The sequence below is a fragment of the Zerene cesonia genome, chromosome 15, assembly GCF_012273895.1.
Source record: "Zerene cesonia ecotype Mississippi chromosome 15, Zerene_cesonia_1.1, whole genome shotgun sequence".
NCBI lineage: Eukaryota > Metazoa > Arthropoda > Insecta > Lepidoptera > Pieridae > Zerene > Zerene cesonia.
The window spans coordinates 296,100-321,731 of record NC_052116.1 but is presented as its reverse complement, the minus strand read 5'-3'; the positions used below and the strand labels follow the sequence as shown (position 1 = coordinate 321,731).

General features: G+C 36.5%; 1 protein-coding gene across 1 annotated transcript in view; it reads right to left on the bottom strand.

Annotated features, from left to right (window-relative positions):
- Positions 1–203: 203 nt before the first annotated feature.
- Positions 204–25,632, bottom strand: part of LOC119832658 (protein singed) — a 34,273-nt gene continuing 8,844 nt past the window's right edge. The window contains exons 2-11 of the mRNA XM_038356362.1: positions 16,023–16,247; positions 13,371–13,479; positions 8,579–8,726; positions 7,448–7,633; positions 6,644–6,872; positions 3,707–3,863; positions 2,927–3,088; positions 2,498–2,625; positions 2,091–2,155; positions 204–1,832 (exon numbers count right to left, since the gene is read on the bottom strand). Coding sequence (XP_038212290.1) covers positions 1,692–1,832; positions 2,091–2,155; positions 2,498–2,625; positions 2,927–3,088; positions 3,707–3,863; positions 6,644–6,872; positions 7,448–7,633; positions 8,579–8,726; positions 13,371–13,479; positions 16,023–16,242 — 1,545 coding nt within the window. The 5' untranslated portion in view covers positions 16,243–16,247 and the 3' untranslated portion in view covers positions 204–1,691. The remainder of the gene's footprint in view (positions 1,833–2,090; positions 2,156–2,497; positions 2,626–2,926; positions 3,089–3,706; positions 3,864–6,643; positions 6,873–7,447; positions 7,634–8,578; positions 8,727–13,370; positions 13,480–16,022; positions 16,248–25,632) is intronic.

Sequence of the window (25,632 nt, the reverse complement as noted above, 5' to 3'; positions counted from 1 at the left end):
TTTTGCAATCAATTATTTTCGTCTTCAAAATCAGGAATTTACAGACGTGCGTATGCAAATATAACTATAATGAATAAATGTCGGGTCAGCTCGCACCGGGAACGTACCGCACCCCCACAGGATCGGCGTGAAACAGTTGTTTGTATACTTTTGTGTTTCGGGAGTGTGGGAGTGTGGTCAACGTGGATAAATAAAACACCATGTACAATATGATTATAATTTATTCATTAATAGTTTACAAAGACATTATCGTACAAATATTCATAATGTAGGATCAGCTTTCACATTGCATTATTTTACTCATTAATCAAACCTCCCAAATACTTACGGATTAACTCGTCACGCACCAGTTAAAAACGTGTAAAAATCGTAAAAAATCGATAAAAAATGTAGATTTTTGGAATGGACATCCACACGGGAGCGGCTTAGCTTAATCCTATACCGACGTTACTTACATTAACTTAACTAGCTTAAACACGTTACGAGCCAGACTCGGCGCTGCGGACCGCGGCAGCCGCCGGACGTCGCGACCTCGACTAGACGCTACGACATCCAATAAATACTTGCGAATACACGATCCCGACAGATCCACAATAAATAAATTATGCAAGCGATTCGAAGACACGTCACGGAACATAAAAATAATAATTCGTAAGCGATCGTGACGGCAGATCTAGCGATAAAAATATTCTATGATTACAAGCGATATTTCCATACGATCACATTCGCAAATCTGCGATAAATACCTTAACCATACTAAATGCGCGTCGGGGCGCGTCCAGTTAACTTTTTTTTTTATTGAAATGTGACACGGCAATGCGCAAGTATTGCCGACATTCCTGTTTTTGTGTATTTTTATGCTACCAGGCGGCGGATTCCTTTCAAAATCGGCCGTTGGGCTCGTTCGGCCGCCATCTTGTCGCCGCGCGGCGCCAAATGGCGTCAGCAAGAAACGCGTTATCTGTCAACGCGCGCCCGATCAAATCATCGTAAACGATAAAATTAAGTTCCTCGCCTAATTTTAAATATAAAATTAAATAATTTAGATTATAAATAGCTATTGGAAGAGTATTGTGTTAGTTACGGTTCCGTTTTGACATCCAACGCAATTGATTCCAGCCTCTTAATTTGCAGTACATCTTATATTGAAAATTTCAAGAGGATTTTCGCTCATTTCTACAATTATCGGCAGTAACAGACATTACATTAATTACATCAATATGTATCATTACACATGTATAATAAAATTCATAAAACAAAAGGGGTACAGTTTTACACAAACATTTAAATATGTTAATTACACTGGAAATAGAGGAATGTCCTTTATCAACTATGAATACAGTTTGTATCGAGTTTTATTGCGTATTAATGAAACCAAATAGCGTTAATTGTAAGTTTGACAAGTTGATCGTGTGTTCCACTATCCCCAGTGTGCTATAGTACAGTCTAGTGTGTTAGAGTGTAGTGTAGTGTAGTGCACTGTTCTGTACAGTTGGGTATTGCACGTTAGTGAAGTGTAGTGTGCTGTCGTTTAGTGTATTGTATTACAATGTACTGCAGTGAATTGTAATTTAATGCACTGTTTTATTGTTTAATATATGCACGGTTTTATGTGTTACACTTGAATGTACTGTACGTGTGTGGTAGTGTAGTGTACTGCAGTGTGTGTGGCGCGGTGCACTGCGGCGGGTCTAGTACTCCCAGTGCGTGGCGGAGGAGAGCGCGGTGTCGGCGAGGCGGAAGTTCCCGTTCTTGGCGGCGGCGAGGTAGCGCGCGTCGTCCGCCGACCGGATCGCCAGCCGGGTCGGCTCGCGGAGCTCCAGGTGGAAACCCTGGGGGGAGGGGGGTGGGAATATTATTATTTTCCGATAATAACAGAATTATATTAACGATGTACGAACAGAATAGTTTATCAATAGATTCCATTTTAAGTGCGTAAGTTTTTGAAGTAGTATTTTATATTTTGTTAACTAAAAATACAATAAAAACTAATATGCTATTGATAGCGTAAAAGTACTTAAAATGTTTAATTCAAACACAACCATTGCTTATTGAATAATTACTTTGACACGAAATATAACGTAACCCACCTGTGGACTGTCAGCGTCGCAGGTGACTCCTTCGCTATCCGCGTGCCAGTACTTGCCGTTCGAACCTGGATAAATAAATAAATAACCATTTATTATATATTTATTTATTACATTAATATTTCAATGTTGATTCGTGCTTATTAAAAATATTTTCCTTTAAATGTATAATTGTTCAGTTGCAGTCACTTTAAAATAAGTTTCAATTCTTTTACAGTGACATTATTTGTATTAAGCACGTATGAATGAATTTAAAGGGAACAAGTTTAAATTAATTATGTGAAACACTCTTATGTAACAGTACAGCAAACTATAACTTGATATATATGAAGTTTATTGCACTGCAGTGTTGCAGTGTAAGCTATCGCAGTTCAGTGCCCTGTTTTGGAGTGCTCTAGTAACAAGTCTACCTTTGAAGTAGACAGCTCCGCGCGGGCCGCGCACCACCTGTATGGTCTCGTAGTGCGCCTTGTTGCACTCGAGCCGCACGCCCTTCGGCCCCACGAACCCTTGCTCGCACTTCAGCACCAGGATTGGCCTGCGGGGAACGAATTGCTACACGTTTAGATCACATGGGGTAAAACACATACTTGATATATAGACATTTTAAATAGATGAACGTTGATAAGGGTGAAAATTTAATTTTGACATCCTTTTGTTATTGTTCAAGCGAAACTCAAATGGAACTGTTTGAATTTGTAAAAACAACTGGCGTTCGTAAATTATCTTCTAAGCTTCAGGAACGACAGAAAAATAGTACGAAGAGCTAGATCGAACGATTCAAATCGAGACCAATATTAAGCTGCAAAGCAATATGACGCGAGCGCGCGACAACGTACCGGTTAATGAGATAGAAGTAGTATTTGCAGTTGTCGTCGGGCGCGTCGGCGCTGGCGTACAGGTGGCCGGAGCGCTTGGTGAGCACGTACTTGCCGTTGTTGGCGCGGAACGCCACCGAGCCGCCGCCTTGCCACTCCAGCTCGAACAGCGCGTTCGACGACCTGCTCGCACGGACACTTGTCACTTGCGTTACCGATATTCTTTGCGGTCTCCGCATCGTTTACGTCGTTATCACGACTATTAACTTCATTAGACGCATCGTCGATATTGTTTACGACATTCGCATGGTTTATTTCGTTATCAGTACGACTAACAACCTCATTGTAACCAAAACAAGTAGAGACCTCACTAACTTCACTATCATTACTCATATAAAAAACATCTTCATTTAATTCGCTATCATTAATATCAACACCACAATATTCTTTAACTGTATTATTATCGCGCCCTAAAGCATAATTAGCATAATTGTTATCATTACTATCAGTTCAAGCCAACGGGGAAATAGTTTGTTAAGCCATAAATAACATTGTGTAAATGAGAAATATAATTCCTTACGAAATTGTAAACTAAAAGCAGCTTATATAATATAAAGATCTTCACTAATCTGTAATTCATTCGAATCTCTAGTTTAATTCATAAAATTCGATTCATCTTTTCATGTACAAACAAAGTATACTTATTCCCGTATACGTATTTGTATTTTATAATTTACTTCACTGTTAACTACATCCTTACAAATTGCGAATTGCAATATGAATATAAGTATCCCCACTAACTTGTTATCGCCGGACGCCTGTATGCCGCCGCCGGTCTCGAGCGTCCAGTAGCGGTCCTGCATGGTGCGGATGTACCAGCGCCGCGTGGCCCAGTCGAACTCCAGCTGGAACGTCTCGTGCGACGAGATTTCGTCCTGGTTCGCCGTTACGTCTACCCCTGGAAACCGAGAATAAATTAAGTCATTTGTATATAATAGTTATAGCGACGGTCCAAGTGTGCTTCCTTGTAGCACACCTATCCCATTCTTCTTATTGTAGGTATCTTAAGGTGATTATTGTTTATCCTTATAACATATATTTAAATACACTCTACTTATACTTCAAAAAGTTATCAAACTAATTTTGACAAAGTAACAAATTTCTTAAGATGTGGATCTTTTTTCCATGGTAAGATAGACGTAAGAATCGAATCATGATCGGATTTTTCTTTCTTTTAAAGTATTTAATTCACTTAATTGAATGCTCAAATCTGTAACTTAAAGTGCATCCATGCACAGTTGTGTAAACCGATCCACAATTACGCTCAGCGGCTGTGAGACTCGATAATGTTTTCTAATAGGCGATCAGTCAAGCGTCGTCGCGCCGCTCCGGCCTAACAATTATGCCGTCTACATGACATTCACATGAGAAATATTTTTACTAGAAGGTAATGCTTTTAATTTCTGAATACAGTTAAATACGTGGTTATCAAATAGAAATGAGAATTAGAAATACAATTTAAATATACAGATGTTATTACTAGAAAAAGCGACAAAATTGGATCTGAGGGACTGGAATTCTGGAATTAAGTAACTGTGTTGTTTTGCAACTATATTATACGACTATTTTAATATTATACTTTTTTTGATAGCCAAAGATTAAACCCTCTTCAGTAAATGGTTTGTAAATGTGTACCTTAAAATTAATCCCACAACATATAAAATCGTCACATAAAATTTAGCCTTTGTCACCACAGTTTTAGTTAACCCATCCTACTTCAGTTACCTTAACCTAAAATGTTAGTTCATATAACAGATGCAGACCCATATCTCGTCACAATGTGCGCATTCCGTTCCCATCTCGCAGTCACTCGCGCAAAAACAGCGCCATTGTGCCGGCTTTCTACCGTTTCTAGCCCATATGACTGACTACAGACTGTTGCTATTTTCACGTCTAACAATTCGCAATCGCTAATTAGATACAACGTGTACGAGGCGGCGGCAACAGTGTGGAAAATATGAAAATTTATAAATTAGATTGCATCAAGAATGACAGCTAATTAATTGCACAGAGGTATTGGGCTATAAACTACTAGTAACTAAAAGTAAGTTAGTTATTTAGTTTAGATACAATTTTGGATGACTTTCACTTGAAGCCAAATATCTTCGAAACGGATGCGTCTACTTCTGCAATATTTTACAGGAGCCATAAAGGCAGATAATAATTAGGAGAAAAAAGCGGCAAACAAACAATCCGTTTAGAACCACAGATAAGGAAAAGGAAATATTTGAAGAACAAACCTAAAAAGGAGAAATCCTAGAAATTCAATTAATCCTTAAATTTAATTACTTTAGTTATTTCTTAGTCATAGGACGAATTGTCTTGAATATTAAATCAATTCCTACGTTGATTCTCACAGTAAATAGCTATTGAGTACTTTTAAATAAGAATATGTCAAGTCAGAGACAACAAGCTAGACAATGGTCGAACGGAAGATATGTACGTGGCGTTGCATCTCATCACGGTTGAGTCATTTCCGATGTATTTGTACTTATGTGGAACTGTTAATTCTTTATTGATACAACTTTATAGTTGATAGACATTGATATTGTAGACTGGCGCCAACAAATTGGGAAATAATATTTATTATAAATTGTTTACTTTGAGTAATTTTTTTTTTGACTCAAACTTAACAATTATTTATTTAACTAGACTTCTTATAGAAGCACTTTTGAATCGTCATATTACATAGTCATAACATTTACCACCGGTTCGGAAGACAGTTTCTACAGAGCCGGCAAGAAACACTGCAGTTGCTCTTTTAGATTATAATATACTTTAAGATTATAATTAGTTTATCTGTCTGATTATTCCTGGTACTACTGTTTTTTTTAAGAATTAATTGTTACTATCCAAATGAGTCTGAGTTACTTGAAATTAATTAAAAATAAATAAATTGTACTAAGTAATTCATCTAGCCCTATTTTGATAAGACTTTCACTGACAAACCTATGAATACATTTAACATACAATAAAATAAACAAAATGGAGACACGTTCACACGCATCTCCAGTGTAGCTGAAGGTACAAGGGAGGAAATGTACCCAATGATTAGTGCGCCGGCGCAGCTTCACAGTGCTATTATGTGCGCAGCGTGTTCGGCGTAATTGCGCTTCGTACCGCAATCAAATGACAGTAATCTGTCGTGTTTATTTGTTTGTAATGTGAATCTTTGAAAATTAACTGTTTGTTGTGTTTTTATTGTTTGAAACAAAATATGCATGTTTAATGAGTTTTAACTGTGTTATACAAAACTAGCTGTAGCCCGCGGCGTCTTTCGCGTGGTACCCGGATAATAGCGCCCATGTGCTAATGCAGACTATAATCTATCTCTGTATCAAATTCAATACAGATACGATAAGCATCCATAGTTACAAACTTTCGCGTTTATAATAATAGTAGGATAGTTTTTGGTGTATCTGTTAATCGTATTCTGTATCGATTGTCTGATTCACAGATTTTGTGAATCAGACAATCGTGTGGATTGTGGATATGATAATATGTGTATGTGTCCGTGCGTATATTGATTTATACTTTATTGCTAAAAAAACTTTACAATGAAACTTGAGCTAATTATAAATTAAAACAAGTGGCGGTCTTATGGCTATATAGCGACAACCAAACGAAGGCAGAGAAATTAATTAGAGGAGAGGAGTAGAGAAGTGTGCGTCGACTCACCCTGCTTGACGGAGACGTATTTATCGTTGAGTGCGGCGACGAAGGCGGCCTGCGGCAAGCTGTCCTCGAGCGAGAACAGCTCGTCCCGGGTGACGGCCGTGGAGCGCGTCTTCAGCACCGCCTTGGAGCCGATGGGCGCCAGGTAGGCGCCGGCCGCGTCGCGCAGCGCCAGCGCGCCCGCGTGGTACTCCGCGCTGAACAGGCACTCCGCCGCGCACGCGTCCAGCAGCTGCGGGCCAACTGCTTTACCGACCGCACTGGTACTGCGTTACCGACGGCGCCGCCGGTGCGCACGTTACCGACCGCACCGGCAGTACCGACGGCACCGGCAGTGCTTGCGATGTCGGTATATGAACAGGCCTTATAGGTGTAGTCGGTATATAGTCAATAAGGTCAGTGCCGACAATAACGCTACCGGAGATGAAACCCAAAACTCACATAGCCTGTATTATACTTCGAGGAAGTAGAGGATTCTCACGAAATATCTTGTTCATGAAAAACACAGCAATTGTTTAGATTATAAATTTGACGGAAGAGGTCAATATTTGCAATGTAGCGAATTATCAATTGATTTATCATTTATTTTTCAGTATAATACATAATTTTTTCATCTACAAACTCATCTGTCGACTTTTACATAACCATCCCAGATTTAGATACCTATCAGATCAATTCTGAAGACATAAATAAGCATATTATACCACACATACTTATGAATCCCAATAACCAGACTGAACGAATCTACTGCAAGTGGCCTAAACAGCACCTTATACCACCTGCAGGTGGCGTAGGCGCAGCACTCACCTTGCCAGCAGCGCTCAAGTACTTGTTGTTGCAGGTGTGCAGCGCGTACTTGCCCCCCTCGTCGGCGCGGAACTCCAGCGTGAACAGCGTGTCCTCGCCCCACGGCACGTTCGCGTCCACGTGGATCTCGTCCAGGCTCTCCGACAGGTGCGCGAAACGCTTGCGCCCGATCGAGCGCAGGTTCACCTGCCAGACGAGATTCCGACTTTTTAATACTCAATCCTTTGCATAAGATATGGAGAATCGACGACAAGCGCCTATTTTGCGTGAAAGAGAAAAGGGGGGGAACAGCGGTCAAAGCTGCAACCACCCCAGCTCCTCCATGAAGTCCACCAGCTTGTGACGGCTGCTGAAAGCATCAGGGAGGGACTCGAGCGAACCCAAATGCCTATCCCTATACTCCGCAACCGCCGTATATTCCATCATTGCATGGGTTGCCGATTCCTCAGTCGCCATGCATGCTCTGAATAGGGGACTGTCAGTAATTAATAGTAGTAAATTTTTTGTATTTGAAAGCGAATGCCTCCCGTGTGGTCCCTTTAAATTTGATTTATCTCTGAGAATTTCAAAGCGGTTCAGCTTTTTTAACTATAAATATTAGGTACGTTTTCGCATCAGTCCGTCGCGCGCGACATTCGATGGCATTATCAAGATAAATAACGAAGAAGCGAGATAAAGTTCACGAATCTATCGAAGCGATAACGTATCGGCGAGTTCGATGAGCAGCGATGTAAATGCAAATATGTGTCTCTCATCTTCGATGGCATTCTGTGGTTTAGGTCAATGACAACATTTCTTAAAAGATGCCTTAATTAATACAACGGAGGTGCATTAGCTGTTTGGAACATATTATTCTGATGTAACTAACAGGTCTAATACTGCAACGCAAACTTGTCTTGTCATTTGTAAAAAAAAAAAGATTTTAAAAATACGAATCGACATGTTTTCTTAGGCTTTTAAACATTTTCACAGTTTACCATGAACGTGACTTTATGACGCGATATTATCTCACGCTCTCTTCTTCGCGCTTAAATCGCTAAACCGATTTGAATCAAATTTGGTATAGAAATAGATTGAGATTGAATATATTTATTTTTACAAAAACTCCACCTCTGCTGGCAACATACTGACCTGTGGCCTTGCAGCCAGGTGCACGTGCCACAGCTCAGCATCCCCCGGCACCTTGGCGGTGCAGGTGAGCTTGTCCGAGCTGGAGCCCAGGAAGTAGCCTCGCTCCACGTTGCGAAGCGCCCACCGACCAGAGCCGTCGTCAGACACGCTGTGAACGGGGAATGTTTGAATTCTCTTTGGCTAAATACTTGTGTGCGTGTGCGTGTACCCCAACCCGCACTTAGCCAGCGTGGTAGATTATGGCCTGAACCCTCATAGGAGACCTGTGTCCCAGCAGTGGGAACATATGTAGGCTGTTGATGATGATGATGATGAAATATTTGCGTGATTATTATTGTAGTTATATTGAAAACATAAGTCCTTAATTGTTTACCGTGTTTTATTTCTGTACGGGCTCTTCTGTAAGATCACGCACAATAAATAAATAAAGAAAGCACTATTTAAAGTTTTAAGTAAATGTTTATTGCAGCCAAGGAACAACTTTCTTTCAATACATTTTTAAAAGTGTAAGTGAAACATTGTTCGCGTTGACAAAGAGATTTATAGTAATTATTACTAAACAGATATGGATAGGTTTAAAGATTGTTTTATTTCCTCATAACAACGAAATACCCTATACTTATTACAGCAAATAAACATTTAAAATTGTTATAATATCAAATTTTAAATTATCCAATCTTATAAATTGTCAGTTAGAAATAATAGCACAATTTCAGAGTAGTTGGAATCGCACGGGGCACATAAAAGCTTATTACGAGTTACCACTTACGAAACTGTCTCTGAATCTAGACCAAGCACTTAACACTACGTATGCATTCCTCACTAACGTGACCTAATTCTAGCCAACTGAAAATGTCACCTCAACGAACGTATTCTATTCACGTTCGCATCTGTACCATCAGCTATCTGCTTCTAAGTGATTAATTACAAGCCACGCACGTCTGAGCTCAGTGCTCTGAAAAGGGTTGTTTCCTTTCCTTTTGCGCATCACTTTGTGGCGTCTGCTTAAACGTCAACTGTACTTTGCCTTTTTAATCCTGCAAACGAATGTGGAGCTAGATTCATAAATGGTATGGTAACGGGCAAATTGCTAGAAAGAAAACAAGGCAAACAAGAAAAAGGAAAATGATGAACGCTTTTGAGTATATTATATACTTTTTGCATTAGTATTCGTTGTTGTTACAATCAAGTATTAAGCTCTCTAACTCTCATATACAAATTATGAAGGGATGCCATTAAAAGCTGCTATTATCTATTATAACATGAAAACAACAGCCTATTTAATATATGTGCTAACCATATGAAGTATACCAGTAGAATGGTAAAATAATTTGAAGTATACAAACAGTATTACATACATTTTCAATCATTGATACACTTTAGACAAATTTCGATCCTTTCACGAATAGTAGGTACATTAAATAGATTCTCCGTGAACTTTCATCTGGTAATTGCGGGTTTTCAATGTAATATTATACAAGAACCTGAGTAAATAGCATTCTGTACAAAGACTACACGCTTAACGAACCGCGGAATCCATCGGCATCGGCTCAGTTGCGGGCCACTGAACCGGTAGTGGTCGTCCTCGGATCTCAATATAATTGGTAAAATGGTAAATTGTGTCTAAGTGTCTAAGGTTCACATCATAGTATCGAAAAATCTACACATATATTTTATATTAACATTTTCGGCCTTTCGGCCTTTCGGCCATTCGGCCAACATCTATTTTTCATAAACCGCTAAATGCCGCTAAATGATAAAAGTAAGGCAGAACAGCGTTTGCGGGTTTGCTAGTAATACTATAAAGCTGAAGAGTTTGTTTGTTTAGTTGAACGCCTCAATCTCAGGAATTATTGGTCCGATTTGAAAAATTGTTTCAGTTATAGATAGCCCAATTATTGAGGAAGACTATATATGTACCACGGGCGAAGCCGAGGCGGAAATATCGCTAGTATATTATAACAGTGACCTAAAAGCCGAAGGCCCAGTTATAAAAATGTATCTTATTCATATTGTATATATAGGTGATAATTCATACCTTTTTAAACTACCACCGATTCAAACATAATTATTATATAATTTCAACTATATACCCCGCTGTATTATAACAACTTATAGTCAGGAAGTAGGCGGTAGGAACACCCCCTAGAGAACAAGAAAACCTATCTCGCCGGGCCGGTCCTCCGTCCCACCGGACTATGACAGTGATACAATAGAGAGCACGCGTGTAACAGACTATATATGCAGGCTATAATATCTTCTTTCCCATATGGTTAGTCTCTAAAGAGGCTAGCTGCTGCGTGTGACAATCGATTACATATTTATGCAAAATAATATAGTTAGAAAAAAACTAAAAAACGTTTCAATAACAGAATCAACTATATCATCGCAACTGCTCTTATACAGAATGTAGGATATTATTCAAGCATGGCTGTCCTATATCCTGGTCAGGATAATAAGATGCTAGAACATGAAATTACTATTTGCGCCCCGCGGTTTCACCCGCGTAAGTCCATATCCGGTAGGAATATCGTGATATAAAGTCGCCTATATGTTATTCCAGTTGTCCAGCTATCTACGTATCAAATTTCATTGCAATCGGTTCAGTAGCTTTTGCGTGAAAGAGCAATAAACTCACACACATCCACAAATTTTCGCATTTATAATATTAGTGGGATAGTAGGAAGTAGGATTGTACGGTCACCTATCCACGATAAGTATATAAAGTTTGTAAGAAATCTGTCATACTGGGTTATAGGATTCTTTTTAATTCGATTAAATGCTCCCTTGGGATAATACAGGAATCTTGATATCTGTTCGGAGCCAGCACGAGCGTCTAGTTGGATATAAAAATTTCTTGTTATATGTGTTATGTACACTAGTAGAAATACCAATCGCACAAACCAACCCTCTCCCATTGTTAGCATTCCTAATCAACATATAAGGGCATCCCTTCGCGCGTCGCACATTTATATTCTGCCCAACCCTTGTCATTTGCATTATATTTAGATCGTTGACCTGTATTCGAAGGCAATTGTTTCCTTTGCCCTGCATTTGTAATTACCTTAAGCTTTTATATTTGTCTCAATATAATATTTGTAGTCGATAGCCTTATCAAAATTTTAGATACAATCGCTTTGACATTTAATTGTTTTCATCGCACTTTCAAAATCTTAAATATCAGATTTTAATTGCATAAATGCAGCTTCCCTTTAATATAAAACAATACATAATATGTGTAACAATTTTAATATTTATAAATCGAAATTGTTATTCATATAATAAACTCTGTATATACTATAATAACCATTTCGTTTGACTTTTATAGAAGTTATCACGATGCAAGAAGTACAGTCAATGAGACAATACAGAGTGTTAATTTAATATTTTTGTTAGGTATCGTGGAATAAATTTAGGACTAAAGCCAAACCCAAGACGTGAGTCACCGGAAGTGCGTCAAACGGGTCGATAAGTAAACACTAAGCTGTGTTTATGTGAACGTGTTTGTCCGCGAGTGTACTGGGTAGCAGGACAATCGTATTGTCTTGTATTGTTTGATCGATTGTTGTAGAAACATGTCTTGATGAGTATGTGTAAACGTTGCATCTCTAAATTAATTGTGTTGAGATGCAACCATTGCTTATTGAATAGTAAATATGTAAATTGGTGGTAATTTCATTCTATGTTTGGACGAATCAAAAGTAGAAAGTTCGTAAAGAAGTTCGTAAAGACTTCGTAAAGAAGTCTATTTGAATAGAAAAATCTTCGCTCGCGTGTACTGGATGTTATCGAAAACTGATTAATTATTTTTATTACCAAGCTACCACGTGAAGTTTTATCTATACTAATATTATAAAGCTGAAGAGTTTGTTTTCTTGAACGCACTAAAACTACTGATCCGATTTTAAAAATTATTTCAGTGTTTTAGCCAAGGCGGACCGCTAGTCAATTATGTTGGAGTCGATCGATTATAATTAATCGACTTCAAGAATATTTTTGAAACATTAAGTATAATATAGGGCTACATTTTAGACCACAGGTATGAAGAGCAATAGAAACCTACTACGCCGTTTCCCTTATAACAATACATTTATAAATTAAAGACATATTTTAACAGTATTGTTCGGAAGCGTGTCAGTCAAAACTTGACTTAGACACCGGGGTAAATACTTTAATCTCTACAAGAAACGAAATGCACCACCAAAAAAAACCAAACAAAATTTTACTCAATAGCATAAATGCGAAATTCTTCAAGTGAGTCATCCATTAGTATTCTTACAGTGGCTAAGATTTATACCCTGCGTCCTGGGTCTGACAATGTATACGCGACGTGTGTATTTTGGCGACACTATTTATACTCATTTGCTTAATTCTGTCATTGATATTTTGGGAAAGCACTTTCTCATAACTCGTAAATCCTTTATGCTTTTGTCAGTCTGCGTTTGTGGTGCGAGTTTGTATTTAAATGAACTCGAATTATCGGGTTTACGAATATAGATTTTCTTTAAAACGCAGTAACCATTTACTACGTTATTACAAGAAAATATGTGTGTCCCGTTCTCAAGATAAAGTGGATCGATTTTGATGAATTTCAGAGTAAAAATATATTAGATTTTAGATGCTTGAGTATTAATATTACAAAACGCAACAATGAAAAACACTTTACCTGATAAATTACGATCAGATATAGGGTCTTTGTAAGAGATAAGTATTTATTCAGAATAGTTTAATCACTTCGAGTAATACAACAGTGTCTGATGGTTTAGGACACCTCGAGTATTTCAATATTCACCTGATCTGGAACTTGCTGCCCGCCTCCTTCTCCTCGGACTCGCAGGTGACGTTCCCGAACGAGTCTACAGCCAGATACTTGTCCAGGTGCGAGCGGAGGTAGATCATACCTGGAGGAGAATCACTTCGTCAGTCATAAGTATTCATATAAGGTCTTGGTATGAGTAATATTTATATAACTGTGAATTTATTCCTTGTTATATTTTAATGTATAATTATAACTGTCGTATCTATATATCACCATTTTTTATAGGTGTTGTTATTTATTTTATTCATAATTCAATATATCCAATGGGATGGCCTGAAATTCAATTGTTCATAAAATTCTGATATCACGGTGGATTCGCCTCATAGTATTGCCATCGATCTTTTTTGTATTTCACTTTATTATCATATAAATACTATGTTGCTATATTAATTTTCTGTCTTTCCATAACTGAATACAACACACAACTTCTAACTATATGCCTATACTGTATACACCTATAACGTATAACCGTCAGTGAAAACAGCAGAGACATTGTATGGCTGTGCAAGTATTGTAGGCAAATATGTCCGTTTCCCATGATTGTTCCAACTCTGAGCATTACTCGCGTGGGAGTCTCAGGTTTCCATTCACCTATAATTGATATTTGTCACACGTAAGTTGTAGATGGTTGGTAGACGTTGCTTGACATTCAAATGCAGTTCGTGCAAGAAATATTGGTATAACACAGTAATGTTAACGCATGCTCATTAAATATGTACTATGCAATTTTGCCGTATTATGTTCTCTAGTCTCTAGGGTATACAGGTGAACGATTTAGTTGATGAAATGAGTTAGTCTGAGCAATGCTGTGTACATATGGAATTACATTTCACGTTTAATAAGCGATATAAAATAGGGTTCGTGGAGTGTGCTATTAGGTTCATATATCTAATACATCTAGGTGCATCTAGCTCTGAAATGCATTTAATTATAATTGTGAGAGTATTTTGTTTTACCCATCAAATATAATAATCGTGCATTCCTAAAAATATTATAGCGCTGATGTGTATTATGCAGTATAACATTGCAATGTTTTCTTTATACTTTAGTTTTAAGATGTTTTGGATGTATAATTTATATGCATGTTGTGTTTACCTTTTAAAGGTGTGCATTTAGCTCTTAATTTTTTTTTATATTTACTTGATATAATTTCTTTAATGTAATGCCTGTTGGTGAACCTAAAATAAATAAAAATAAATCAAAAGTGCGTTTGTTTATCTTCCGTTTACGTTGCAACAGAGCGATTTTATAATGTTTTTTCTGTTGCTGGAGAAACAGCAGGATACAGAGATGATATTGGCTTGTTACCGCTAAACTAATAAACAATTGTCATCAAACCATATTCGCTTCGCGATTCGTGAAACGCAATTGCCTATTTAGAAAACATATTATTCCAAATCAACAATATAACATTTATGCAAATACATACGCAAATTACCAATTGAAATCTCCATTTTACTCCCCAATATCACCCAGGACCCGTGTGTGAAGCCCCTGGTTATCAATAAATGCAGGGGCGGCCCAGGGCGGGCGGGGAGTATCGATCGCGCCAGACCTTGGCAATGGGGTGCGACCCTCCGCACTCGCTGTATATCCACATACAAATTCGCTTTTGAATTTCATTTGTGATTTGCGTACGGCGTAATTGAGGATGTGTTGGTTTTTAAACGTATGTATGTATGTGCTTACGTTTTGTTATTATTTTTTAATTAATCGAAGGTAGTTGTTGTTTGTTGTCGTTGTTTAGAAAAGTTGAAGTATTTATAAAAAAATATGTGTACATATTAATTGCTATTTTGTATTCATATAATAGTTGCGAATGTGAACGCGAAAATCTTGTAAATTTAATACGAGTACAATTAAACCTAGTATAAATGTAATGTAATACCTAAATGACATATAGTACAGCTGTAGCGTTTCACCATCCAGGTTTTTAAACGTATTTTAAAAAAGTTTACCTTCTATAGTTAAAATATTGAAATCTCATCACACATTGCATAACGTACAAAATCAATCGATATTTAACTTCAAGATATGACAATAAATCACACAAACCACCTCCACGTGCAATAAACGTTTAAAAAGCGTTTTGTACCCAATTATCTGATGCACTGTAGAATTTTAATTGTCCAGCCATCAGGCGGAATCCAATTACGTCCCAATAAAGGGCGGGTGTTTTTGCTTTAATTAGTGCAAAAACATCATGTTGTTAATGTGAATGGAATTTTGTTAGTCTGATATATATCACCCTTTATTATTATTAATTCACATTTTTATGTTTATAAGAAAGCTGTAGATAATTATTTAATTTACTATATGATCGGTAAAGGTTCTGCAAGTGAAGCGACCGAAGATTTGGACTGTCTTTTAATGGGTACTGTATCTAAGATATAGAGGTTTTTAGGTATGTTTTCAAATAACTGTAATTGCGTTGTTTTTATTTCATAATGTAAGACAATGGATGCAGTAATCGCAGCGGATATAGCAAAAATCAGATATGAGACAAATATGTATGTAACAAATAATCTACCTTACCTATATAATAGTAGTATTTCGTCTAGGATTCATAGTGTACAGATACATATCTTAGTTCCTGCATAGATTATTCAAATAAACAGAACTCACTGTCATTAGCGTTCCCGGTGGCCGGCTCGAGGGTCCATATCTGCTTCTTCTTCAGGCTCGTCCCGTTCGCGTTGATCTTGAAGCCGAAGGTCTCCGCGGTGAGGTACCGGTACCTCGAGTTGATCAGGCCGATGGTCCACCAGCCCCGCTGCTGGTTCTGCGTGATGATGTCGCCAGCGCCGTTCACTTCGCCGTTTACGTGACCGTTGAGACCGTTCATGGTGACTGAAAAAGGAATTATTGTTAGACCATGTCATCATTAAATGGGAGACAATTGTGTAGCTAAGATACTGGCTTGAAGGAACTAATCGTGTGCCTTTATCGGCTGGTGGTAGTGTTGATCTACGTGATAGAGAACTGATCACCTGATCCATAAGAACATACAGTGGAACTAATATTAAATACACATACACAATGTCACTACTCACAAGGGGATGTACTTCACTACCAATAGTTAAATTATAACAAAATTTTATGGTATAATCTACTGGCTATATTGCATAAAGTAACTTAAAACCACCATTAATTTCACCTTTATGTATCCACGATTTCAGTCTTTTTCAATTAGGCTCTAAGGTTCATTATTACTTGAAGTTAGAACGTAGTTTATTTATAGCTAGGCCATGGTTATATCGAAGATTACTATTTTCATTTGCTAGTAAAGTGTATTCTGTAGAGAGCCTAGCTATTGTTAGTGCGCATAAAAGCGAACGGAGTATGCTAACAGAACTTTCGCCTAGCCGCTAGCCTAGCCCGTGGCTAATTATAAATTTGCATACATAATACAAGCACTAAGTTTTCTCATTTATTATATACTTGGCATTGTAAAGACAAGCTGTTTTTCATAAATAAAAACATATTTAAAATAAAAATGCGATTTCATTTGTCTTTATTTTCGTTAAAACAAGAGTGCTTGACGCTTTCATCTTTCATTTAATCAAATACAAAGGTCTGGCATAATTTTTACTAATTAACAACTTTTAAAGCAAAAATCGGATATCTATTTTATTTGCATATTTGTATATAAATTTTTGTATATTTTTTATGCGTCATAAAAGAAATTTTATGCGATGCAAATTGATGTTATTTTTGTAATGGCTTGAAATTGCAAATTAGGTATTAGTTTTAGGTAATTTTAATATAATATAGGTAGAAAAACATAATCAATAATCTAAATGACGACAATCCATGCTTTCCGTGGCCAAACGTAAGTGGATCGATACGTAGAACTGTTATAATCGAATTTAGCATGAAAGCTTGATCTTCAATTGCTTATTAATTATAATGTTTTATCGCTTTCGCTGCATTAATAGTTTTGATGTAAAAAAGCTTTGTAACGATTTTAAATTTTAGATAAAAATATAAAATACAAACTTTTGGAATATCATATTAAGCCTTAGCGAGCAAAGTATTTCTTAAAATCCGCAATTGCGTTTATAACTCGATTCAATTAATTTTTAAATCAGCGACAATAAAAACCACTGGATTAACACGACAGATGACGTCACTCATTGCTCACAGCACGTTTTATGAATACCTCGAGTGTTTAACAGTATTTCTGCCGATATCTGCCCCAGATACACAACCGTTAGCCGTTATCCGAGACAATGGACCTACAGCATCTTCTAACTTGGCGTTTACGGATGATTCGCGGGTGGCCTTCTGTGCTTTACTATACTATACAGATAGATTAATTGTTGTTTTTATTAAAAAAATAAGATCGTTTTTTTTTATCTTTCAATAGTAAACATAAATAGTTTTTAGCAGTCTAGTAAGATAAGTCTCTTTAAATTATTTAGTTACACAGATCAAGACTTAGAATTTACATCACCATACACTAAAAAATTCACAAACTAATAAAGAATATATATATAAGTGTAGATAACTGTAACATCTGTGACTCACAAATTGTCACAGTGTTCATGGTACAAACTTCCATCCCTAGTTTATCAAAATCCTCTCTTAACGGATGCCTAATTCACTGTGACTGCATGCCAAATTGCAGGCCGGTCCAGTAGTTTAGGCTGTACATAAATAGATCAACCAGTCAGTCACCTTTGCCTTTTTTTAAGATGAATCCATTCAGTATTTGAATGCGATGCTATCAGGTTAACAGATTAGCATAACAACACTGCGACCGTCACGCTAAGCTAGATCCGAGTTTTATACACTTCAATTTTGTCACTCGCATCACGTAATTATTTTTCAACATTACGATGTTAAAATATTTCACAGAGATTATCAAGTAGTGGACCAAAATGCGAATAGATATTTCGTTTCAGATAACCTAGAGTGATTAGGTCATCTAAAACGAAAATTACACTACTAGTATTGAGAATCCAATCATTTTATTTTGTTTATTCATGATATGGTTGTAGGTAGGGTCTAGGAGTGCCTAGGTGCGCAAAGGGTTTCGACCTTCGGCTGACAATGGCGCACCTGGACTCGATGAGGCGAGACTATTGCAACTCACGTCTTTGTCTTGCTTCCGTTATGTTGACTACAGCTAAATACGTATTGTAACCGTGTATTGCAAAGAAATACTATAATTGTTAATATTATAAATGAAATTATATAAACAACGGTTCTTATAAATCGTATTTAACTTACATCGATAGATAGATAAGATAATTCTTTATCTATACTAATATTATTAAATCTGAAGAGGTTGTTTGTTTGTTTGAACGCGCTAATATCAGGAACTGATGGTCTGTTTTGAAAAATACTTTCAGTTTTACATAGCCCTTTTATTGAGGGAGGCTTTAGACTATATTATGTACCACGGACGAAGCTGGGGCGGACCGCTACTTAACACATAAAATTTTCAAAACATAAGCAAAAAAAATTGGATAAACGGAGGACTTATCGCTAGGTAGCGTTCTCTTCCAGACTACCATGTGTAGTGAAATAGAGACCTATTTTAAAAGAGGCGAATGAGTCTAAATTAAGGTTTAAGGATAACAACTTGATATCAAACTTTATATTATCACACAATAACCAATAATTATCGATATGAAGGTAACACTGCAAGTATGTCCCTTCATTGAGACCCGTGAAAGGACATGTCTTATTATCCCGATAATTCCGTAGAACCTGTGCGAGATAAACTCTTTACTATCTATTTTCTGATAATTAAGAGGGTAGCCGCGTTCGTTTAGCTCTTAAATAATAAATCTCTTTTCGATTGGACATATTTAGTTGCATATGACGGAATAGATATGGAGCAATAAATTGCGATGACCGTTGGAAGTGGGTACTGCGAACGCGACGTATCGGCGGATGTTTGTGTTTATGCTATTAATATACACGCCATTAATTGTAGTATGACACTGATATGCGATACAAGCTTTTCCCTCTGCTTCGCTTAAAGCTGTGTGAATTGAGATGACAACATTAAAAAGGTAAGGAAACATTTTTATGATATTGAAGCTTCTGTTAATTATTCCAGTGACTAATAATATATGCTAAAGTATCTACTGTCTTGTCTCTTTTTCACGCTTAAGCCAGTGAATCGATTTGGATAAAATTAGGCAAAAACATAGTTCGAGACCCGAAAAAGGACATGGATAATTTTAACCCCTGAAATTCATCAGCAATAGGAACTATACGAGACCTCGGGACTGCCTTTCTTTTCCTTTAGGCGAAGGAAATAGACATATTATGTGAAAATATATAAAGCCTTGAGTAAGGTTTAATTTAACGTATATATGCGAACGAAGTCGCATGTTGACGCTAGTGACTTTATAAATAGATGCTATTCTATATAATTTATACATCTTAAGAGGCAAGAATCATATAGTTTCAAAGAACAGTAAGTTCGGTCCGTTACTAGGACGACCAATCGTTTTCAGTCATCTTTACTTTCTAAGATCTGAATGACTTGAGCTTTATGGTTTGGATGGTGCCGTTATGATCTGCAATAAAATATGTTGTGATTAAATGAAAAATCTGGTGAGTTTCGCGATCATATCAATACAAGAGAACCGTTAAGACTGCTTAAGAAATTACGGTGTAATGTAGAAATTACATATATTCTATACAGTATATATTTGATTTTTTTGAAATTTATGACGCACTTGTTAAATGCAGTTAGACGAAGATCTCAACAATGAGTTTAATCCATATGTTTAGAAATTAAAGACTTTTTAACGGATCTTAAAGGCGATTTATTCATTATATACTCTCACGTCTTCCCGTGACCACGCTCGCTGTAGTGTTCGAAACCTCGGATTAATAATAGTACCTGGATGACCGAGCTTTGCTCGGTAACTTCGTGAAGTTAGATTGTATATAAGCGGTTTTTTCAAGATCGTTTAGGAATTTTTAAGTGAACACGTGCATTAAGAAGACACAAAACAATATAAACAATTAGTCTAACCTCAAAGCAAACACTCATTGACTTCGTTACTTAACAACGCCATCTGCTGGAACTTTAATTATTCGCCAAAAAATAGTATTATTTTATCGCCAATAGATGTCAGGAAGAGTCATAATAAATTGAGACTACTCAAACGCCTCCTATTTTTTAAAAAAGTAAGTTTAAATCGATAAAACACGAATATGACATTTTCTAAAAAAGATTCCTAGCTAGATCGATTTATCGCCCCCGAAAACCTCTATATACTAAATTTCATGAAAATCGTTGGAGCCGATTCCGAGATTCCAATTATATATATACATACAAGAATTGCTCGTTTAAAGATATAAGATAATGAATAAATCGCGTTTAAAATCCATTAAAAAGTCTTTAATTTCTAAATGTATAATATTCGCGTAAAATCAAACACAAGATTATCCATAAGTTTCTTTTATTTAATTTCTCTTATAAGTTTGTCAAAAAAAACAATGCGATAATAATAACTATTCCAATAATTATATCAATGCTTATTACCAGTAGAGTTTTTTTTTAGTTTCGCATTGCATAATATACGAAATATATCAGTAAGATAACTCGACGGTAAAAAGGCGATATTGTATCTGAAATATTCAATCCAATAATTCATCTATTACCAGCACACGTGTCCAAACAAACTTTCGTATTCTTGATATCAACGGCGTAATAAATAAGGATAACAAGTCCAAATTTAAACACCACATAATTCATAATTTACGACGTCAGAACCTTAATAGAATTAGTGGCATAACAAGCTATGAAACTCATTCTTAAATCTAAAACACGAAGATATATTTTCAATAAAGCGCCATAAACACAACACACATGGCCACTAAGTGCAGGCCAGATGTTTGAGTTAAGTATCAACCGACGGAGGTGGGCATTGCCCTACCACACGGAGTTTTGCATCATTGCCAAATTTTTATAAAAACAATAATGTTTATGATTGATGAATCACGTACTTAAAAATATTTGTTATTACAATGAATGTGCGCTTTGGTTGAACTGTGAGTACAATGAATGATCACTACATAGTATAAAACAATGTCGCTTTCTCTGTGACTATATATGCTTAAATCTTTAAAACTACGCAACGGATTACTGATCAAGGCTTTTTTTAAATAGATAAAGTGATTCAAGAGGAAGGTTTATATGTTTATTGACATCTATTAAAATAACGCGTTTTAACGCGTGCGAAGCTACGGGCAACAACTAGTTAAGAAAAGAAACGAACGAGAATAAACGGTGGGCAAATGAAAGTAATTCTACAGCTCATATGTTATTCTGGTACATAAGCTACATCAATGCCAAGTATCATCAAAATCCGTTAAGTGGTTAACGCGCGCAAGATTAACAAGGATGCATACATATAGATATACATTAGTAGGATGTGTGTCATCTTAAAATTAGGATTGTATCTTGTACCAACGTTCTTTAATTCTTGTATCATCATTGACAACTCAGATTCAAAAAAGACCTATAATGGTGGAAAAAAAATAAATGAAATCATTTAGAAGGGAGAGTCCGGGGAGTCTCCCCGTGACCACGCTCGCTGTAGTGTTCGCAACGTCGGGTTAATAATATAATGAATAAACCGCGTTTAAAATCCGTTAAAAGTTTTTAATTTCTAAATGTATAATACTCGCGTAAAATCCAACACGAGAAAATATTAAACGAAATCAATATTAAAACCATTGTTATTTCAAATATCAAAGCACGCAACGACACAATTAATTAGAAGATAACATCAGAAAAGCTCGGGTGAATGCGTGCGACTTATATATAGGCCTTTATCGCCACGTCCGTTTGTCGGGTGCGTTTACTGTAAGTTCATGTTATAAATAAATAAAAATTGATCAGTTTGTTTGTTTCGATGCGCTTATCTCAGGAAATATTTCTTCACGATTGGATATTTTCGTGATCCCTGCGCTAGAGACTGTATGTACCAAGGTCGAAGACCGCTAGTGTGTTAATAAAAATACTAAGAGGCACTTAAGACATTCGCCGGAAACCGCGGGGCGCAGCTAGTATTTAATAATATACAAATGCTTTATCTACCACAGATCCTACTACTATTATAAACACAGTTTCTAATAATGTATGGAGGTTTGTCAGTCTTTTACGCGATAACAGCTCATCGGACCTGTACTAAATTTCAGCGATATATTATAGTCTGGATTGGCATTTTACCCCGGTACCATGCGAGTAACGCCACAAGTTACAGCTAGTATACTTATATTTTTAACAACCGACTTTGAAAATAACCCTTACTAACGTAGTTTACCAAAATTTTACTCAATTACCACCACAAACCGCTACCAGGTAATGCACAAAGATGAATCAAGAAGCTGATAATCCAACCCAGACTGGTGGCCAACGGTATTACCGCAACCTGGGGCCGCCACGCGCCCGCCAACTGGTCGGCACGCGGCTATTGTTAATTGTTCAATTGTCGATCAATTCTGATGATATGTTGCGTCATACTTTTCGGACAGGTTGAAAGGTGAGCTGTCAATTCTGATATAGGTTTATGTAAGCCAACATCCGCTTCCTATGTATGTAAAAGTAATGTAAAAGCTACTAAAGAAATAGAGATTTAAATAATGATTTATGGTATCATATACCATGTATAGTATAGTAGTACGGCCGAGGATCCTAATCTAGTATTATAATATACAGTTTATTTATCTACACTAATATTATAAAGAGGAAACTGTTGTTTTTGTATATTTGTAACGTTTTCATGCAAAAACTGCAGGAACGATTTCAAAAATTCTTTCACCATTGGAAAGCTGAAAACTGCACTGAGGTCTGAGTGTCATCATAGGCTATTTATGTACCACGGGTGCACCCGGAGCGAACAGCTAGTACGTAATATCTTAAAAAAAAAATTCTATATCACACGATAGAAGTTGAATGACTCAAATTTGACCAAACAAAAACTTATACGTAGAAACAGATAAAACTTACTCATAAATCAAATCCAAACTGAACTACATCTATCTAAAAACATCACGATCGGGATAGCGTTTCGCGTGCTGCGATCGGCTCACGCGAAGCGATGCCGTTACCCGGGTTCAACGACCCAGCCTCTCGCTCGCCGATACCTTATCAATACTCTTCGAAGGGCTAGCGAGTAGTGCTAGACTTTATATTATCTGAATACTAGGTTTCCAAGAAATTGTACGATATGATGATAATACGGGACGGTTTTTAGTCTTTTTTTTTTAATCTATATAAAATTCCAAGATTAAGCAATGTTTTCAAACATCTCATGTTTACTGAGATAAAAAATAATTAAGAAAAGAAGAGAACAAAATAATTTTATTTTTAGGTATTTCTGACACGATTTTAGGTAATTATATAGAAACTGTTTCAATACGGTTCCAATAAAATTGAATCAGAGGTCTACGTATTGGTTGCATAGCGAAGTAAACCGCCATATCGATCACAGTAAAGTTCACCCAAAAAATATTAACATAACCGTCTTAAATTCCACATCGCGCTTTCTAAACTCTCACCAGCACATAATTTATTTAAATAAGGCCTTAATTTAGCAAAAAGCACCAAAACCGGGGGCACCGGGCCGTGATGCGCTGGCTCGATGCACACCACCGCCACGCAGAAAAGGCGCTAATTATAGCGGATCCAGACAATTATCGCTTAATTATTCCGAAATTTAATTAACTTGTCTTATTTTACACATATTATTCTTAAGCATTTCACCGGATAACGAACGCTGTAGTACGGAAAAACTTTTAAATTTTATATCATCTGTATTAAAAATATTGTATTCATATATCTTAAAACGCTATACATTTTGAACTGAAACAATGCAACCACGAGCTTTTGTGTATAAAATATTTAAAAGCGCATTTATCCTGGTGTGTTGTATTTAAAACGTTCTCCATTTTGTTTTGCCTGCGTCCAGATTCCTCGTTTGCTATACTGCCATTTGTTGGGATAGGCCGGGTGAATATAGAACCGCCATTGTCTATTCATAGAACCAGATACGGATAAAAAATCCTCGATGCAGCGGCTTTGATTTACTATTTTATTTATTATCATCCGACATCCGAAATAACAAAATAGCTCGCTCACAAACTTCGTTTTTCAAATTTGTTCTATAACTACTAAGTTGTTCTAAAAAAAAAAGAAAAGGAATCACCAATTAGAAATGTCATAGATACCCAAATCAGATTTCGAATTTTGTCGTCAAGTAATTAATTCATGGGACAGATACAAAATATTCAGAACGGAATAAAAATAAATCAATGAGTCATACTGGCTGATCGTGCAGCTGCACGCGATTGGTTAAAATAAAAATAAAAGTCAACGCACTCGGCGCGCATCGTGACCTTGACACTGACGCCTGCGCGCTACCATTTTAGTTGAGATTCGAATACTTCGACCGTAAATGGATTAAATGTGTTCGAAAATGGCGCTTACCAATTAATTGCTAAATATGAAATGCTTTTAGCTATAAAATTAATTGGACATATACACATAAAAGTTATTTATGTGCAAGTTAACCTAGATAGACCGGGAGTTAAACCGAGATATTTAAGTTTTAACTAGATGGTATCAGCGGGTGGTAACACTAGCAGTTCTGCATGGTGATGTCAAGTTTTACATTTACAGATGTTATTATGGGACTAAGGACAAGGTTCTGTGTGATTCTTATTTCTTATTGAGATACTTATACAGTTCTGACTTCGGTATTGCGATGAGATTCTTGCTAGTCAACACTATGAAAACGTCTTGACATGTTTCATTTTATATTTTTATTTATTAAAAGGAATATTATGATTTATAATAAGAGTTATAGAGTAAATAGTCTTAAGCCTTTTGAGAACAGTGAATTTTATAGAAGCGTCTAGTCAGTATAGTTTGAGGGTGTATCTATAGATATTATAATATAAATAAAGACACATATTACATGTAGCTGTGTTGTATAAAGCAAAGTTGAAAGCAAAACACATTGTATAATATAGATACACTTATTAAGATTATTGAAAAATTTCACGCGTGTTTTGATTTTAGATTATTAGAATATAATAGACTCCAAATCTAACTGAATATTCTATTAAACTCTATTACAGCTTCGATATACAACATACGTATACTGAATGAGGCATTGTTTACAAGTAAATCATATCAAGTGACAGTCTGCGCGCAGCGCCGCATTTAAACGACATTACGACTGGCCCTAGGGCT